General features: G+C 41.0%; 1 protein-coding gene across 1 annotated transcript in view; it reads right to left on the bottom strand.

Moving 5' to 3' along the window:
- LOC146467595 (uncharacterized) overlaps positions 1 to 20834 on the bottom strand; it is a 45068-nt gene that overhangs the window by 7856 nt on the left and 16378 nt on the right. Inside the window, exons 13-17 of the mRNA XM_085125490.1 lie at positions 20281 to 20655; positions 19386 to 19496; positions 17994 to 18104; positions 17507 to 17617; positions 14425 to 14522 (exon numbers count right to left, since the gene is read on the bottom strand). Of these exons, the coding sequence (XP_084981616.1) occupies positions 14425 to 14522; positions 17507 to 17617; positions 17994 to 18104; positions 19386 to 19496; positions 20281 to 20655 (806 nt within the window). The remainder of the gene's footprint in view (positions 1 to 14424; positions 14523 to 17506; positions 17618 to 17993; positions 18105 to 19385; positions 19497 to 20280; positions 20656 to 20834) is intronic.

Here is a 20834-nt window from a genome sequence, read left to right as displayed (position 1 = left end):
CTGGCCCCGTGAATCTGGCTCGCCGTCACTATTGGCCCGGTGAAGGATGTCTAGCTCTTTGCTGAATACTTGGGACTGTACAAACTGGATGATGGCAATTTCGGCTTCGTTTAACTCTTGCACTGAGAGAGGCACGTTGCAATGATCCACGTGTTTCGTTTCGGCTTTCCGTTGCTTCACACTCTCTGGACGTTGCATTGCAACTAGGTCAGCCTGGGTAACTTCTGTCTTCTTCCGATCTTGCCTTCTTCTCAGTAACGTTGCTTTAATGCGTAGAAATACAGCCACTGACAGTTTCAGGCGATACCAGTCTGAATGGTATTCAATTAGCTTGTTTACGCTAGTGGTCGAGTCTTCGGTTACCACAGTTCCGGCAACGACCACCTTCTTAATCTCTGGATCATCCTCAGGGATCTCGCCGATGAGAAAAGGCTGTTGCGGCCATTCCGATACTGGTTTCCATAGGAACTCTGGTCCTTTTATCCAGCGCGAATGCTGTAGGTGCGGTGTTTCTTTCATTCCTCTGGAGGCATCATCAGCAGGATTGTTAAGAGTGTCCACATATCTCCACTGATGAGGACTGGTAAAGTCTCTGATCAACTGGACACGGTTGGAGACAAAGACTTGAAATCTCTTCTGTTCGTTTCCGATGTATCGGAGCACTGTAGTCGAATCCGTATGATAGAAGGTGACATCAGGCTTGGTCTCCAATTCTTCTATCAACATTTGTCCTACGCGGACAGAGACGGTAGCTGCGGTGAGCTCTAATCGGGGAACTGTTACTGTCTTGATTGGTGCGAGGCGGGCCTTGCCCATCAAGAAGGCACAATGGATACGGTTTGCATCATCTTGAAGGCGAAGGTAGCCGGAGCATCCATAGCCTACGGTACTAGCATCGGAGAACAGGTGAAGCTGCCTTGAAACAATCGGTCCAAACTCCCGTGGTTTCAGACAACGGTCAACATGAAACAATTCGAGCGTTGGGAGTTCGTTCTGCCACTTGATCCATTGGTTCCGATATTCTTCTGGAATATCATCGTCCCATCCAAGACTTTTGCTGCGACATAACTCTTGTAAGATCTGTTTAGCTACCAGTGTAAATGGGGCGATAAAGCCTAGAGGATCATAGATCGATGACACGGTTGACAGAATTCCCCGTCTTGTTATCGGTTTGTTGTTAAGGATTATTCGAAATCCAAAACTGTCCGACTGTACACACCATTGTACCCCGAGGGCACGTTCGATAGGGAGATTGTCACGATGGAGGTCCAGAGCCTTAGTTTCCTTTGACCTCTCTTCTTCTGGAATCTGCTCCAAAACACCACGGCGATTGCATGTAAACTTCGTAAGGTGGAATCTACCCTTCTGACACGCTCTGCTGAGATCCTTGATCAACTTTCCAGCAGTGTTCTCGGTGTCCACGGACCGTAAACAGTCATCGACATAGAAATTCTTTCTCACAGTGTTAGCAACAATGGTGCCATATTCTTCCTCGTTATCACTAGCAGTCTTCTTCAATGCAAAATTGGCAATGCTCGGTGAGGATATTGCGCCGAAGAGGTGCACCACCATCCTGTATTCCTCCAATGGAGCGTCTAGGTCACCATTCGGCCACCATAAGAAACGGAGGAAATCGCACTGTTCAGGCGGTACTCTAACCTGATGGAACATAGCCTCCACATCTCCTAAGAAGGCGACGGGGTCTTCACGAAACCTGATTAATACTCCTACCAAGGAATTCGTGAGGTCGGGACCTTGGAGTAACTGGTCATTAAGGGACACTCCATTGAAACTCGCACTGCAATCAAATACTACGCGTATTCTGTCCGGTTTTTTCGGATGATAAATCCCATGGTGGGGAAGATACCATACTTTGCCGGGCCTTGCTGCGCCTGACTCGTTTGGGACCTTTTGGGCGTAGCCTTTGGCGATAACATCGTTGACAAATTTAGTGTAGTCAGTATGGTACTTTGCATCTCGAAGCATCTTCTTCTTCTGCCAGTTAGCTCTTTTGATTGCTTGTTCTTTGTTGTTGGGCATGGTGATGTCCTGTGCTCGGAAGGGGAGCGGGATCTCATAATGTCCGTTAACGTTGCGGACGCCTTTTTCTGCCATGTCCAAAAACTTCCTGTCTTCTTGTGAGTATCCACGCTCGTCTGGGACTTTGCTTACAGTGTGATCGTTAAAGTCCATTTCAAACATACTCAGCAACGACTTGGGCGCGATGATCTCCTTGTTAAATTCGACTTCCCGCACAGTGATGCGATTCACGGTAATCGTACTGCAACTTTGATCAGTTTCAACTTGCAAGGGGCCACTGACGGTCCAGCCGTGATGGAGGCGGAGGGCAAAAGGGCCGTCACCATGACTGGGTATCACTTCTAATGGTTCCAGGGCAACTGGACAATTGCTGCCGATCAATAAACCTATTTCAAGGTCGGGCCGATGTGCAGGGATTTTCTGAGCAACCTCTGAAAGATGTTCCCAGCGACTTAGGAGTTCAGGTGTTGGAATTTGATGATGGCCTGCTGGAATCTCATCACTCGTGAAGGTACGGGGCAACTCAATGGGATTATTGTCATCTAAGTCTGTGACAACAAGGTCAGCTAGAACGGTGGTTTCAACTCGGCTATGACCGTGCATTGTTCCAAGTTGAAGAACTGTCTCAACGCCTTCTTCACCTATCAGTCTCCTAATGTTTTCGGTTACAAAACAGCCACTGCTACCACCGTCATAGAATGCATAGGTGGTGACTGACTCAGCGTTGCCTTTCTTCCTTATTTTGATGGGGAGAATAGCATGTAAGACAACAGTTTCCTTGTTGATAGTCGCATTGCACACAGTCTCAGATATATCAACACATCCGTTCTCCACCACAGTGGTGGGCTTGACGTTGGAATTGTCGGTCTCACTGTTTCCATCTTTCTTATTTGGTTTGAAATCATCCATGTGGAGTGCCGTGGGGTGTCGTTTTCCACATTTCTGACAGGTTCGTTTTTTCAAACAGTTCCTTGACACGTGATTGGTACCATAACAAGCATAACAGAGCTTCCTGTCTCCGAGGAATGACCTTTTCTCTTCTATTGTCCGCTTTCGGAAGTCATCACAGTCGTCCAAGTCATGAGGCTTGTTGCATAATAGACAGCTTCCTGTGTTAGAGTCACAACATTTAGTGTTCCTCAATGATACTGATGCAGGAGGTGTGTTAACATTTGTTGCGAAACTGATGCTCCTCTGATTTGGTAGTTGTGTTCTCTTGGTACTATCTCTGATACTACTAGCTTTGTGCTTCTGTTCACTCTTGTTCAGGGCTTGGCTGCCATAAATGGGATCGTTAGCTGATTCAGCGGCTGATTCAACAAATTCTGCGATGTCCTTGAAATCAGCTATCCTTCCTTTCTCCTTTAATTTGACAACTCGGTCACGCCACCTTGACTGTAGGTGAGGCGGAAGCTTTCGGGCAATTGTCTGCATGTTAGTGGGGTGATTCAGCTCCGTCATATGAGACACATTCATCATGGCGTTCTTGCATTTCGTCAGAAAGAATGAGAACCGTTTTAAAGTTAGAGCATCGTCTCTTTGAATCGGTGACCAGCGGAGGGCTTTGCTCACATAAGCCATCGATACCTTAAATGGATCGCCATACTCTTTCGCAAGCAATCGTCTTGCCTCCTTGTATCCTTCACTAGGGTTCATGTGCAACGTTCCGCTGATAAGTTCCTTTGGTTCACCGTCCAAATGCTGTATTAGGTAATACAGCCTATCCGCTGCGCTTACTGTTTTTGACTCAATTCGTGTAGTAAATGCCATGATGAACGTTTGATATTCGATCGGGTCTCCCTTGAACTTTGACACTTCAGGCTGTGGCAATGTCATTGCTGCGGCTAATTGTTGATGTGTAGCTATCAAGACTTCCTGGAAAGAACGGTCCTGAATCTCCGATGTAGAAGGTGCATTGAGATCTGAGGTGGTACTGTTATCTGGAGGCCGGTACTTCGCAATTGAGCCACTTGGGTGAAACTCAGGAGTGAGCGGATCCAGTTTAGGTACAACTGCTTTCAGTGTGATCGGATCTGGTTTGGGTACAACTGCTTTCGGTGTGATTGGATCCGGTTTGGGTACAACTGCCTTCGGTGTGATTGAATCCGGTTTGGGTACAGCTGCTTTTGGTGTGATTGGATCCAGTTTAGAAACAGGTGCATTCGGTGTGCTAGTTTTAGGCTGAATTCGTTCAGACAATGTGTTCGTTGCTTCTTTACTTTCTACATTGTCTGGGTTCTCTTCTAGTTCTAAATCAGCATACACCCTTTCTCTTGCTTTTGCCTTAACTATTTCAGTTTCGAGCCTTAGTGCTTCATCCGCTGCACGGAGGGCTTGTTTCCTTTCTAACATTGTTTTCTCAGCCAGCAGTTCAGCTACTCTTACTTTCTCTTTTTCTCGTGCAGATGTTCTCGATGACTTTGATTGACTAGTGCCCTTCGATGATTTGGATGATACAGATCCCTTGTCTGAAAGATGGTCAAGCTGATCTGTCAAGCGTTGTTCAACAAGGCTAATCCAATCAATGACTTGTCTCCTGAATTCCAAGACAGAATTCTCCTTAGCTTCATGCCGAGAGCTTTCGGTAAACTGTTCATCTTCTGAACTTAACTCTTGATAATGGCGCTCGTATGCCTCTTGGTATTGATTAAACAACGTGTTAAGTAGGATGAGTTCAGATTTCACAAGATGCAAATTATTCTCATCTCCCATTAGATCTGTTAATATGCTCCTTTTCTTGGAAACAGCTGAAATTGCAGATGTTTGATTCTTCTTGAGAAGCCTGAGATACTCTTCCTGTCCCTTTTTGGTTCGCTTTCGTTCTCGCTTGTCCGGAAGTTCATCCGAATTTTCCGCAGAGCCTACGTTCGCGGTGGACTGGGCCCGACTCAACCCATCGGCCATACTCGATTTGTTTACGAATCCACAAAGCAAGATGTACAGCCACAAATTCGCGTACATTCACGGTCTGTTCCTCCAATATCAGCCAGATAAATCCATAGTACGGTGAAACGTAGAATTTTTGAAACGAATGTAGGTGCACAGAAGAATTTTGCGATGTTTAATACACAGATAAGAAACGCGTACAAACTTTCGTTGCGTTGAATGGACGGTATACGGTATACGGTAAATACGGTTTCAAAAATTGTGTTTATCCGGTGATAAGAAACGTCAAAACGGTAGATACGCCATAAGAACAAACCTAGCTCATGAACACACACGCTTTCGTTTTGATCTTTGAGCACATGCTCACTGCACCTGGCCGTAAGGCCTTATGGGAAAAAAGGAACGCGCGCGCTACTCGCGCGACGGAACTGCGCTAACAAGCAGTTTTAGGTCATAAGTGAAGTATACTCCGAGAGCTTTTATTGGTTCCATAGGCCATCTAATTCCAAAAGGTTCTGTTTTATTTTCTTTGGATGCTCCGATCCACATACCCTCAGTTTTTGTGCAATTAATCTTAAGGCCCGAAATGTCCTTGAAAATGTCCAACAATTCAAATAAACTTTTGGCCGAGTTCATATCCGAGAGCACTGCAGTAGTGTCATCCGCGTATTGCAATAGCTTTGTTTCCTCATTCTCGATAGAGATTCCTTTTATCTCCTTATTTTGACGAATGGCAATTGCAAGAGTTTCCACAACTACTATAAAAAGATACGGCGAGAGTGGATCACCTTGCCGGACTCCGCGTTCAAGCACAAAATAATTTGAAGCAGTTCCATTATTTATAGTACAGCTCTGTATGTTTTTATAAAACGTTTTAACCCAGTTAAGAAAGTTAGGTCCGAAATTAAAGGATTCAAGACATTCGAAAAGAAAGTCCCATTCCACGCTATCAAAAGCTTTTTCAAAATCAATAAAAATCATTAGTCCTGGAATATTCTCTTCAACAGTATAATCCATTATATCATAGATAGATCGAATTGTTTCGCCTATATAACGATCTTTAACGAATCCTGTTTGATTGTGATGAATAATCTCTGGTAACACATTTTTAATTCTCGAAGCGATTACTTTGGACATTATTTTTGCATCTACGTTGACTAGCGAAATTGGACGCCAGTTTTCAAGGAATGCACGGTCTTTTCCTTTCTTCTCAATTAGAGTAATAACTGCTTGTTTTTGGGATGAGGACATCTCACCTTTATCAAAGCACTCATTTACACATCTTATAAAACTATCACCAATTAGAGGCCAGAACTTTCTATAGAATTCAATAGGGATGCCATCATTCCCTGGTGTTTTGTTGTTGTTAAAAGAATCTAGAAGGCGAAAACATTCCTCGGATGTAATTTTACCCTCGCATGTGATTTTCTGTTCCTCAGAAAGTTTTGGAATATTTAATTCACTCAAAAAAGCGAGTCTTTTTAACGCAATATTCGGATCATTGTTACCAGTTTTATACAAATTATGATAGAAACGCTCTTGTTCCTTCAGAATGCTAATTGGATCCGTATTAATAGCACCTTTTATGTAAAGTTTTCGTATGTGTTTCTTTACGTGATTCCTTTTTTCCAGATTCAAGAAATATTTAGTACTTTTTTCTCCGTGTTCATGCCATCGAGCACGTGTACGTATTATTATTCCTTCTGTTTTCTCTTCGTAGAGCGCCTCTAATTTTTCTCGGATTGTGTGATAGTGAGTAATGTTAGAATCACTTGTGTTTTTTTCTAATGCTTCCTTTGCTTTGTTTAGTTCCTTTTGAAGAGTTTTTTCCTCAACATCTCTTAGCTTTCTTTCGCTTTCTTTTTTGAGTGTGAAATAGCGTGACGTTTAATGTTATATTTAATCCAATCCCAGGTTGAGCGGTCGTCTGACAATTCCTTTTGCCCTTCTGCAGTCCAAATTGGGATCATTTCTGTGACACTCTTTACATACTCTTCATCAACTAACAGAGAGCAGTTCATTTTCCAATATCCCGAACCTCTTAGTTCGGTTGCCAATTCTTCTATATCTAAAGTAATTGCATCGTGATCTGTTCTAATTGCGGGAATAATATCAGTTGATTTTACAAGGTCATTTAAATTGTTTGAGATTAACCAATAGTCTAAGCGGCAAAAGATTTTGGGAGATTTTTGGCTCCACGTATAACTTCTTGTGTTTGGGTTCTTAATTCTCCATATGTCTACTAAATCAAGCTCGTTTTGTAAACAGTCAATACGTTCCACAACTAATTTTCGTTGATTTAGATTTCCTCCTTTTTTATCACAAGCTGGATTGAGGGGGCAGTTAAAATCGCCTCCCATAATTATCTTTTCCTCGGTGTCGAGATTTTCCTTTCTCAATATATCAAGTAGATTGTTTACGAATTCTATTTGATCTTTGTCTTTGTTTGGAGCATAAATATTTATTAAAACATACCTTGAATCTTTTATATCGGCTTTTAAAATTATATATCGTCCCATGGGGTCCACGATTGTATGCTGTATTTTGCAATCAAAACCGTTTTTTATCAAAATTGCCACTCCACGTGAATTGGAGCTACCGTGACAGGCAATAAGCTCTCCGCCCCATTCATTTTTCCATTGAACAATTGTTTCAGCAGTGGAATGAGTTTCTTGTAGAAAGGTTATGTCTGCATTGCGCTTTCGGGACCAAGTAAAAATAGTTCTTCTTTTTTTAAAGTTGCTTATGCCCTTCACATTAAGCGAAATCAACTTAAAAGACATCGTACTTGCGGAAAGTAACATTGGGACTGCAGAATCCATTAATCAACAGAACAAAAGATGATAGCAGGCAATATAAATACATGCAAATCACAAATGCAAGAAATAAGCAATTTAAAAACAAACGATTCGCCGATGTTGCTCGAACTAAATGTATGATGCTAGTAAACCTAAAGGGGAAAAAAAGATTATATTCAAAACGGAAAAATAGGAGAACGATATAACAAATGCAAATAATAACTAAAATTACTAAAGACCTAATGTGATAGCAAGTAAACAAAAAAGGTTTGACGAGCGATCAAACAAGCATAGTCTAATAACGGTGTGTTTGCCTCCTGAAAACCGGTCGTGTAATTTAATAAAAAAAAATTGATGATGATTGAATAATGTAGTATATCTAAGTCTGTTCATTTTTCCTTACACCAACGACTTATGAGGTATTAAAGGATATGAGGTAAACAGTCATAGTATAATCAGGTTGCCAGTTCTTCTAATTCCCAAGCCTCACTGATTCTAAGCGGTCTGGACTCCTCAGTTTTCCGAACAAAAATTTTCCCATCCACAGTCCAAACTCGATTGATCTTTTCAGCTCTTTTCATTTTTCTTGCCTTAGACAGAATTTCTTGTCTGTATTGTGTAAGGTTCTCGTTTATGAAGATTCTTCCTTCTGTATCTCCCTGTGTTGACCCGATGATCTCTGTAGTATTCGCTTCTTTTAAATTAAATCTTCCTTTATAAAATTCTCGTCTCTTCTTGTATGTAGTGAAGCGAACAATTATGGGTTTAATGGCTGGCGACTTTCGGTACAGTCGATGTACAATGTCAATGTCCTCGGTTGTTACATCTACTGACATTCTTTGGCCCGTTTTGATGACAATGTCTTGCAGGTTTTCACCTTCGAATTCTGGAATGCCATGGATTTCGATATTAAATTTACGCGTATATTGCTCTAGGGCATCGTGCTCGTATTCAAGTGTTTGCACTCTCTTTCCCAAATCAAATACTTCGCTATGTAAAGCGTTGTTTGTTGAAACAAGTTTCTCATTTTGCGTTTTGAGTGCATCTACCATTTCAGCGTGAAATTGCATCGAGGTCTTCAAATTTTCCACGTCCTTTCTTAGTTCCTGATTGTCGTTTAATATCGTTGTAACATCAGCTTGTATTTTCATTAATACTTGCCTTATTTGGCCGATACTTGGTTCTTCACTCACCGAATGTAACGTTTGTGCCGACATGATGGCCGGGATGTCACACCTCGTGGCGTCTGTCAAATTGGATTTCTTTGCTGCGGGAGAGTTTTCGTCGCTGGAGGACGCGCTGCTTGCTTCACTCTGTTTCCTTTGTCGGTTACGCTTCTTGTTTGTCATCATATATACTGTTTGCTTTCATTTTTTTCGGCTTTAAGGAGGCGAAAAGGGCGCTCTACAGCGAAACGCGTCTGTTCGCTGTGACCATCTCGTCCCAGTCCCAATGCTAAAAGACTTGCCAGAAAGAAACCTCTGCTAGCTGAGGGTAAAAAGTTTATAATACGCTGGTAGCAAACCCTCATGCCGCAATTTTGATCGTCTCCTTAGTTTTTTTTTTTTGTTGTTGTTGTTGTGAAAATAATTTTTTATTTACGGTCAGTATTCAATAAGGGACTTCAGTCTAACTTTTTAAAAGAATGTAACCAAGGCGACTTCATTGCTGATTGTTTAAATTATCCTGTCCGGCCTTCGTTACTTTTGAGAGTCATGCATTTGCCTTGGAGGGATGGGGAAGGGCGTGTTGAGGGGTGAGGGGAGGGGGTGAAGGGGTAAAACTCCATGTAATAGGGTTTTAAGGATATTAGGCTTCGCCCAAAGGGGGTGCCCTTTTCACAATCGTAGTACGCAATAGTTCAGGAACATGCGACTTGTACACATTTCTAGCCATAACATTAATTTGATTCTTATTTTCTATTTGAAATCCATAATTAAAATTCAGGAGCCAACTCAATAAACCGTTTACACTTATGGATGACAAATGAGGACTGTGCTACAGTCTAATTCGGTACATGTTCTTAACAATCCTTATTACTTGTTTTTAAACTGGTTATTATAATAATTTCATCGAACATTGCGGCGTATTTTGCGGGCTAAAATAGGGAATTCAGTGCTGCTCTAAGCCAATAAAAAAGAAGAAAATAACATAGCCAGCCAATCAGAACTGGAAACCATGCAACTGTTCGCACCGTTTTCTTGCTTGTTTGACTGGAAGCGCTGCCATCTACAAAGAAATTGTTTGAGCTACAAAATGGCTGAAAAACCTAACGAAGAAGCAAATTCTTAGTCGTGTCAGCTAGATGAAGAAGTCTTTTTAAAATACAGAAACTCGTGGGCGATGGTGGAAATAATGCCTGTAGTAGCTCCATGGCCGGTGGCGAGGTGAATGTAAAATTGTCTTCGTTGAGCGAAACCCGCTCTGTTTAGAAATTGCACAATTAATTTTAACACTTCGCTGTTGACAAAATTCTTTTATTTTCCTTTTGAAAACTTAAAAGCAAAGATTCTTTTGACAAATTTTGCGGTGTTCTGCCAAAGTTTTAAGTTAATGCGTGGGAGCTAAGGCCTTTAAACTAGGTTCATGGGACAAACATAGCATTAGTGGCCTTAGCTTCCACGATTCTCCTGTAGCTCAGTGGTAGTATGGTTGGCCATTCGTTTCAAAATTATGACATGATATACGTGGATATTTTTGCCGCGTATACTCGTAACATCCGTTATGTATGGGCTTTTATCCCATATATATGGCCATTTATATCGCGTATATACGCGTATATATGCGTCACCACCGGCGCGCATATATGCGTAATTAATGCCCATATATACGTGTCCAAAAAGGGCCCATATATACGCGTGCTAAAATGCGCGTATACGCGGGGTTTCGAAATTCCGTCTGTGTATGTAGGCACGAAAAGTACCTTATTTGGGAAGGCCTCCATGTATGATGGCAATGAAAAAACATGGCGGCCATTTTAAGATTTCTTGTTGTGGCCTTTCTTCTTCTTACTTCTTGTCACTGCTCTCCTACAACAGAACTCTTGGAGACTATTACTCGGCTTTTAACCGACTGTTCAAGGTTTTATCCTCACGCTGATCGCAACATGGCGGAGAATTTGATCGTCCGCCTTGAGGTTGCTGTAGATTCTGTTCGCCGTTTGGTTGATTCGTTGATCAAGCGAATGACGAGAGAATACCACATCTTGAATCCCTGGTGAGACAGCTTCAAATCTTTTTAAACAGATAGGAAATGTTTGCAATAAGAGCAGTTTCATGCACCTCTTTACGTGTATCAAATTATCGTTTAGGGTTGCACGCGAAGAAATAAAAAATACTGTCACACTGCGTAAGAGGTTTGATTACCAGGGATCGCCGGATTGCAACTTCATGCTAATCACTATACCTCTTACTTGTCTGTCATTTTTGGAATCCCTGGAATGGTATCTTATAGGGGTCAAATAAAGCTTGAGCCACGCCCAGATTGGTCTGCTTTAAAGGTTTAATTCAAAATTTCTGATGAGTATCCCTGTCTTATCCATATGGGAACACCCCCCCCCCCCCCCCAGGAATTCTCTAGCTAAACTATAACAAGTGACGCAAATTCTGCCCACAAACTCAACCTTATTGAACCGTAAACTGTTCAAAAGTAAATGTTTGCTTAATATAAACAAAAGAGAGGAGATCATGATTTTTATATGTGCATTATAAAATGCAACATTGACCAGAACAATTTCAACATTTCTTCATTGAAGTACTTCATTTTTATAATCCATGTTTCTGTCTTTTACTCTAAGTTACATGTATTTCCACTGAGATTATCTGATAAGTCAAAGGTTTGTTGCTTAATTTTGGCGGGTTTGCATGAGTACCAAAATAAGTTGTCGAGTTTCCAAGTAGAGATCCACCCCATAGTTATTACTCATGGCAAGTCGTGAGGTTGTATATACGAAATAGCTGCAAGTTCTGTGTCAGTTAATGAGAAATTTGTGTCTGGTACCTCAACACTGCCCAGGTCAAGTTCATTTGGTGCTGGTCCTGTTGGGTCTTCACCATATAACTCATCTGGTTGGCTGTTGTCATCAAAAATGCCCCTGACTGCAGTATGCCCTGCATTATCTTGAGAAATCATACCATTCACCCAGATTTGTTGAGGAGTCCAATGACCCTCTGTGAATCCAGGATGACTATTCCATGCTTCAACAAGGAGATTTAACTGATGGTTGATTCTTGGAAGAAAGATGTGATGCAAACAAAACAGATCGATAATACTCGTTGATTCCAGGATACCATTCTCTTCCATTTGGTAGAACAAGGTGTAGAAAAATGGCCAACTCCAATGAAGACATCTCTCAAAAGACACTCAATTCTTTGATTGTGTACAGACAGCCCAGCAATTATGCTCCCCCTATCCAACCCCCTGTGCCTCAGCATAGCTCTTGCTACCTCTATGTTTTCACCCCCTTTGTCTGAACGCACTCTAGAGGGCCATCCATTACTCCCAACAGCTGCTAAGAAAAGGGCAAGCACTGTCGAGGCATAATTGTTTGTTGCACAACTTAAATACACTATAAGTCTGGAAAACCCATCTATCCCGCCATGTATTACAAATCTCCAACGGATAAGGCAGTGCAGTCCATCAATGTGCCAGAGAGAATTAGGTCCCCTGACGCTGTAAACGCGCCTTGTAATAGTATTAAACCACCTCATAGCACTCCCCGCTGGGTCAGTTCGAACCAAACTAGACCTTACACGTTGACGCTGAACATAGATATTTCTACTTCGCAAATGTCCCAGCATCATGCTAATACCATTAGGAAACCCACGTCTTACATGTCGAATTAATTCGTCTAAATCAGAATCTGAGATGGTTGTATAACGACTTTGAAGGAAAAATGACTCCATGTTCCTTACTCTACGTCAAAGAGTAGTTCTGGAAACTAATAACATTCTTGTTATCTGGGGCCAATTAAATCTCATTCTGTTTCCTAGATACTCCAATTGAGATATTGAAATTTCGTACGCCGGGCGAATTAGGTGTAGCTGACACACCTGGCAAAGCCCTAATGGGGCGTAAAGAGGTGCATGAAACTGCTCTTATTTCAAACATTTTCCATCTGCTTAATAAGATTTGAAGCTATCTCACCGGGGATTCAAGATGTGGCATTCTCTCGTCATTCGCTTGATCACCTCTGTCCAACGAATCAACCAAACGGCGAACAGAATCTACAGCAACCTCAAGGCGGACGATCAAATTCTCCGCCATGTTGCGATCAGCGTGAGGATAAGACCTTGAACAGTCGGTTAAAAGCTGAGTAATAGTCTCTAAGAGTTCTTTTGTAGGAGAGTAGTGACAAGAAGAAAGAAGAAGCAAGACCACAACAAGAGATCTTAAAATGGCCGCCATGTTTTTTTCATTGCCATCATACATGGAGGCCTTCCCAAATGAAGGTACTTTTCGTGCCCACATACACAGACAGAATTTCGAAACCCCGCGTATACGCGCATTTTAGCACGCGTATATATGGGCATTAATTACGCAAATCTGCGCGCCGGTGGTGACGCATATATACGCGTATTTTAGTACGCGTATATACGCGATATAAATGGCCATATATATGGGATAAAAGCCCATACATAACGGATGCTACGAGTATACTCGGCAAAAATACCCACGTATATCATGTCATAATTTTGAAACGAATGGCCAACCATATGGTAGAGCATCCGAATTAGTAATCGGAAGGTCTTAGGTTCGACTCCTGATAGGAGCACTCGGATTTTTTTTCCGAGTATGCCTGTGTCATTAAGTGCATGATTAAGACATCATCCTCATGTATTCCCCAGGCTTAACATATTCCATCACATTATTTCCAATAGTAATAGAGTTGATGTTATTGGGCGTAAATATGTTTTTAGCCCTTCTCAGAACTCATTTTAGCCTGTGGCTCGGACTAAGATGAGCTGAGTCCGTGCCAAAAGCACATTTACGCCCGCGAACATCAACTGTATTGTTATATTAAATTGTTTTTGGCCCTTCTCAGAACTCATTTTAGCCTGTGGCTCGGACTTAAATGAGCTGCAGAGTCCGTGCCAAAAGCACATTTACGCCCGCGAACATCAACTGTATTGTTAAATTAAATTTGTTTTTGCCCTCGCTTACAACCTAAGGGCCCAAAACAAAAAATTTCAGGAACAAGTGTAAACGCTAACAGCGTTTTATTGATTTGGCTTCCAGTTATAAGCATCCTGTTTGTATGTAGATAATTTTGTCAATTTGTTTCTTTTTGAAAGCTATTCGAATTTCTTGAAATCCTTCTACTTGCCTCCCACGGATATAACAAGGATTTTCAAGCCCCGTCAGAATCTTTTTTGAATTTGCTGAAACAGTGGAAACTTATATTCCTACTTAATATATCTGCATTACTTAGTAATGGCATCTCTATTTGGCTGATGTTGTTGGTGTTTAAAGGCTCAGAAAAATAATTCTTACAGAAAACCAAAGCAACGAAGCCTGAAAATTGTTGTCATTATTTTAATTGCTTATCATCATTAATAACGGTTGTACCTGCACTGGTTGTTCATTTACTTCAAAAACAGAAAAGCAGCTTGACTCCCTTGATCAATTTACTATCTGTGATAATGATCGTTTCATGAGGGTACCTACAGTTACAAGAGCAATTAATGATTGAAATACTCACTTGAAAAGGAAAACCTCCGATGTTTATGTAAAACAATCCATTTGAATGCCGCCCGGCTGAATAGTGGCTCTTGCAAGATGCCGCTGCCTGCACAGAAGCTACGAAATAAAAATTTTTAATTAATAGATATGATGATTTTTCGGCACCCTAGGCTGTGATAATGAGGAACAGTACTCTAACCCCCATTAGAGCTTGCTACGGTACGTGATTGATTCATTTATCAATTTTTAATTAAATAGTTTTTATTATGCTTGATTAGTTAGACTACGTTACAATTAATGGTGTTTGGTTATTATATATAGATTAGTGCAAATTACGAGAGCATACACAGACGAAATATAGTTAGAAACACTCTCTCCTCCGCAGAGGTTCCTTCATAAAGAAGGAAGCAAAAAGTCGGAAATGGGGAGAAAAACGGAAATGGAGAAAAATGGGGCGCGGGGAACGTCTCTCTCCAGTCCCTTGTTTCATGTTGTTATGTCTCCGCTCGAGTGGGAAAGGGGCCTCTGCTGTGGAGAGAGTTAGAAACATGAAGGGAATGTAGGTGTGTAACCTGTGTGAACGACGTCATGACTAACATCGAGAGCGATTCTTATTTCCTAAGGTACCTGGGGGTACTATTTTATCATAATTATTGTAGGCACTGGATTCCTGATTACTGGTTTGGAAAGAGAAACTGACTAGAACTATGGCCTTTCTTTGAACGTGGACTAAATACGGCACCATTATTGTCAATTAAATATAGGTCTGTTTTGATTGGCTACCTCTTATTCAAAGATATAATTTTCCTTGAGTTCTTTCGGCTGTTAAACACACATTTATGCATGGAATCAGGATTTGATGAATATGTCATATCTGGCCAATGATAAGGAGTGATTCAACAAAATGTCATCCGTGTGGGTTTTTAATCCGAACAACCTGAGTTTGTTGAAAATGTTAAGCCCTCTTACTATTTGGTGACGCATTTAAAGTTCTGTGTGGTCACCACGGATATTATCAACGGAGATGCAACCCCAAAACAAATGGATTGAATAAAAGTTTCTTCTGAAATGCCACAAAAACTGCACATTTTGGTTTTATGTAAACATTCTAATTGGAACTCTCTGAGTTTTGTAGATGTGTGCAAAACTTTTATAATCAGCAAGAGTTAACTGCGCTTGGGTTTCACATTCTTTTCGTCATTTTTCTTGAATGTTTAGAGGAAGTGTTTGGTTTCCTCACACAGAAGTAAATAAATAGTGATTCTCCGCGACTTCAACACTTGTTTTTATTATGGGGGCTAGGAAACAATGTTTTGTTTCAAACCTCAATTTCCTTCACCGAATCTTCAATGACGGTAATCAATGAGTTTCGTTTCCACTTTTGCTCGATGCAGTCGAGCCAAAGTACCCGTACACGCTGAGACTGAAAGAAAAATTGCCATGAAAGTGCATGTACCAAAATGGAACGATTAGCCATGCGCAGTTGCCGAACTTTCACCTTATTTTTCTTCAATTACAAGTCTAAGCTGGTTTATTTTCAAGTCTGTTTATTTTATCATTTCGACAGGTTATATGTCCAATCGAAACCGATCGAGCTTACCCAGAATCGTCCAGTTACTTAGGCGCGTAGGCTGGTTTTGACCCGGTACCTTCGTTACTCTTTAAACGGGACAGACAGGTACATCTCGAAATTGCGTTTTTACTTTTGTCTAACTCAGTAATTTCATCAGGAAGCGGCCTGCACAATGCAGAAAATTAGAGCGTCACTGAAGCAGGATAATAAAACAAAGCGAGACCGATTTCTAACTGAAAGCACAAAAAGACGACCACTTGTTCAAGTTGTCCGCAAAACAGAAACAATAGCCGAAGCAAACTTTTCCACTTGAAATGATAAACCATAAGAAGGGATCGATTTCTTGGGCAGAAAGCAATTGCACACCTCAGAATACGAACGAGAACTTGTTTCTATAATAATATCCTATATTTTGGCAACAAATAACCTCATGTATACCCGGTCTTATAAAAATTTCTAGAGCCAATGGCTTTGAAAAAAATAAATTGCATAAACGGCTTGCGTTGTTGCGTGGCTCAAGTCCTTTCTTCGGTGTGACATAAAGAACACATCGCCAACAAGACGTGGATGTAAACGGCTTTTCAGAATTTGTGCTTTACCATAAAATTCCAAAAATTAAACATTCAGTGAAGGAAAACCGGTTATTTTTTGCTGAAACAGAAAGTATGAATCTGTGTTAAACAAACTTCTTCCCTACAAAGAGAAAAGCCGAAAAACAGAAAAACTCGTTATACGACTCGCTTGTACCCAGACCTCCGCCGTTTCTGAGCACGCCCACGAGACCGGCCATTATCCGCTTTGGGTGAGGTTAAGTTTATTGATCGAGACTCTCACTGGTACACCTGTAGGGTCATGGAAGCTATCCACATAAGACTTCACCCTAATAACATCAACAAGGATAGTGGAATTGAAATTCACGAAGCATGGATGCCCACGGACAAGAAACAATAGGAGAATGGTACAACAGCGAACCGCCGAGTGAACAACTTCTTGCCGGAACATTGAGGATCGAAATGCGCTAATCACAGCCGACCATCGTGATATAAATGATGCCCGTAACCAGTCGACCTGTAAATCTTCATATTAGCCCACGGCAGAGGGCTGAACAGTTCAGTAGGCCTTGATACCTAAGCTCATTTTATGTGTGCTCCTCCTTAAGTTAGTGAACGCATAAGATAGCTCCGTGTCCTCCGTTTAATTTGTTAGACGCGAAACAAAATCGCGCCGTTTTTGACGGTAGTTTCGAAACTTCGCTGAGCCACAGAAAATCGCATATGCAAGCAATTCAAAAAATTTGTCCAAGAACTTTTTAACTTAAGGTGGAATTATTTAAGTGCTAGGTGCACTTCAATTGGGATAATATCAAACCATATGGCTGATAAGAGAAACAATTCAGGCGTCTGCAGAACTTAGGCTTAATCTAAGATTGGTCAAAGTCTAATTTCAATTAATTCGAGTAAGATCATGAGTATACACCAATGAAAAGTGATGGTCTTCAAAGATAATAATTAATTGTACTTAGTCTTACCTTGGCAAAATGTTCCTGCGTAAGCATTTGGACACAGACAAGTAAATTTGTACACATCATCTACGCATGTTCCACCGTTTTGACAAGGGTTGGACTGACACTCGTTTGTTTCTGTTAAGATTGTAATAAAATCAACCTCAACAAACGTCACTCGCACTTGTAAAAAAAATGTCATCGAAGACTCTACCTTCAGTTTAATGGAGCGAAGAAAGTTAAAATGAGGGCCATTGTGGGTCATGTTTGTTAAAGGTCACACTGAAATCCTGTTTTTCTTTTACACTTGTCTACGAAAAATTCTTAATACGTTTTTTTTATTTACCAAAAGTTATCACCATAAACAACACGATTAAAGTTTTAGCTCTGTACGACCATGAACCAGCTTAAACTGTCTATCAACAACGAAACTGATGAAACTAACAAATATAAGTTAGCTAACTGTCAAGAAAAAACTACTTTTTCTTGATTTTAAGCGAAATTGATCCCTCACCTTGACACTGCCTTCCATAAAATGGTGAAGGACATGCGCATGTGTAGTTATTGTTTCCATCAGTACAAGTGCCTCCATTCAGACAAGGTTTGCTGGAGCATTCGTCAAACGCTGAAACGAGAAAAAAACATCCAGAATGAGAGTTATATTTTTATAAAATGTAAATTGTAGAGAAATTCCTCACCAAGATGGCGTCCAGAAAATTAAGCCCTCGGCCGGGTAAATGAAACTAACGCGGGATGGAGTGGGAAATGTGGCATCAGGATCCGGCCATTCAAAGAGCGGATAAGATGTACTCCGGCTAATACATTTTATCCGCTGAGTATAGCGATTTATCAGCTGTATAAAGTTAGCCACTCTTTGAATTAACAATTGGAGCTAGCTCTACAATAAACAACGAACAGAAACTACCAACACACATTGATAGATGTATTTTTCAGTTAGTGGCACAGGCATACTCAGAAACAGAAATCCTAGTTCTCCCATAAGGAGTCCAACCTATGACTATCCGATTACTAGTACGAATGCTCCACGACTGAGCTACTGGAGACTAGTGTGAGCTAAGGCCATTAAACTAGGTTCGCGTAAATGGCTTCAAAGGTTGTTAGCCAAGATATTAACGATAGCAGGCTCGACGCCACACGCAGAGCGAGCTATAAATTCGCGAGCTCAGCAATCTCTCGCCTCTTTTTTCTGCCAACGCCGATCGTGATAGCTGTTAAGCTTTCAAAGCTTACGTTACTTTTCTTTATTCGGCTCTCCACCATCCCCTTGACTCCTCCTCTGCTCTTGCTACCTCTTATTGGGCTATTTTTTGCCCCAACTTAATTCACTGAAACAAATACTATAAGTTTACAAAAAGCAATGTTTACTTGATTAATTTGATACCTTAGCATTTAAATGGTTTGAAATAAACACCGCGTGAGTGGCCAAATTAACCCAACAAATGATCCGTGATTCAGTGAATCCTGGCCTCGTGCATGACCGCAATTATACCCATTTCAGTCTCTCGTGCGCGAAGGTTATATATAGGCGCCGCTGTCGGCATAAACACGTTTTTAGCAATGGCTGTGTGACAAATACTCACTGTCTTTGCTAGCTCAAATTTTCCTCTGATTTAAGTCTTGGGCGTTTTTTGGAATGACGTACTGCGTGATTAGGAAAATGTTGCCAGTACGTTGAGCTAAGAATCACGATGGCCGAAATCTGATACATACGAACAGAGATGACAAAACTATACCATCTAATTCAAGCTGAGGAAATAACTCACAGCATTTTATGAAATCTTTTCAAGTTTTCGACTTCTAAAACAACGAAAAGAGAAGTTGTCAGTTCAAAACCGTGTTCCCAACTTTTCCTTACTCTTGTTTCAACGTTTGTGAGTGAACTAACCTTGACACGTTCTTCCTTTATGTGTCCGAGGACAGATGCAGCTGAATTTTCTTTCGCCGTTCACACAAGTGCCACCATTCAAACATGGATTGCTGATGCATTCGTCATAATCTAGTTTTAGAAAAATAACATCACTGAACTGTGTAATCATAATTTTACCACGGGCTATATCTATCTATACTTGACTAGTAAATAAATGTTTTGTATTTCAAACACTACAAAGTAAATGTAGTCAATCAAGTTTTACTGGGACTCTTAAAACTTAGGAGGAGGTAAAACTTAGGAGAATGTAGCTCACTATAGAGTTAAAAATAACAGTTTGATTTAGTCTTGAATCGTACGAAATAACTGTAACATTGAACAAATGAAGAGTTTTTCGGGTACCATGCATTAATTTAGCCCAAAGGTCCAATCAGCTCATTAACCGAAGACTTCAAAATATCACCCAAATATATATATAGTGTACTTGACTCCAGAGATGTCCTCATCCACTGTCTTTTTTACGAGCTCCTTGCTCGCGGAAACCAGACGTGAAATGTTAAAAAATACCGTATGGTATGCAGTGCTTGCGGGTTCTAATTTTTGCGACTTTTGATAAAAAGTAGGTTTCACGAAAAGTTGTTCCCCGATAACCCCACCATTGAATTATTAGTACCATTAAGGTACACCAAGAAATGAATCTGTGACCTTTAAGGAAAAACAAGAAAATCGCCCCGGTAAAATTTATTCCCGGTAAAACCGTCGCATAATTTACCATACTATTCTTCAAAGTTACTATGCCCTTCTCATGAAGTTCGCATTCTTATTGCTGAGACGTTAACTACATTTGCGGCGTCCTAAATGTGCGTCAAAAAACTCAGGTAGCAAAGCCAATGGCCACGGTTGGTTCATTTACCTTTTTTGCACGAGTACTGATGACAGGCAGAACAATCCACGTCATTCCACATGTATCCATGCCCTGCCCCCAGGGTGTGGACGCAGTCCTCCCCGCTAAAGTCGTTTGGTTGGTTTTGAGCCCAGTAGCGAAATTTATCTGGACATCCATCCACCCAGCTGAATAATCCTTCGGTGGCAATGTCATTTAAACCAATCCACGCTTTGTCACCGTTATGCCTGTGCTGGATATACACGTTTTCTTCCTGGCTTTCAATAGCAGCCAGATTTGCACCCATGGCTCTGCAGGTTATACTTGCATTGGACCAAGTCTCGCATGTTTCACTGGTGAAGTAACAGGAGCCATTGTAGAAACTCCAACCGGGTTCACAGACGTCTTTGGGAAATAAAACGATGATGTTGCTGTCGTTACTGTAATGTTCCCTTAATTTGAAAATGAAGTCCAACGCTACTGAAAAGGCTGTTTGACGAAAAAAAAAAAAAAACAAACAAACCAACCAACCCGACAACACGTTTGTGAGGATTCTGAGGCGACCCATAATTTGGCTTGCCTTG

This window comes from Pavona decussata, unplaced genomic scaffold (assembly GCF_977016875.1).
Source record: "Pavona decussata unplaced genomic scaffold, jaPavDecu1.1 SCAFFOLD_134, whole genome shotgun sequence".
In the NCBI taxonomy this organism is placed as follows: Eukaryota; Metazoa; Cnidaria; class Anthozoa; order Scleractinia; family Agariciidae; genus Pavona; species Pavona decussata.
This window is presented reverse-complemented; position numbering and strand designations above follow the sequence as displayed.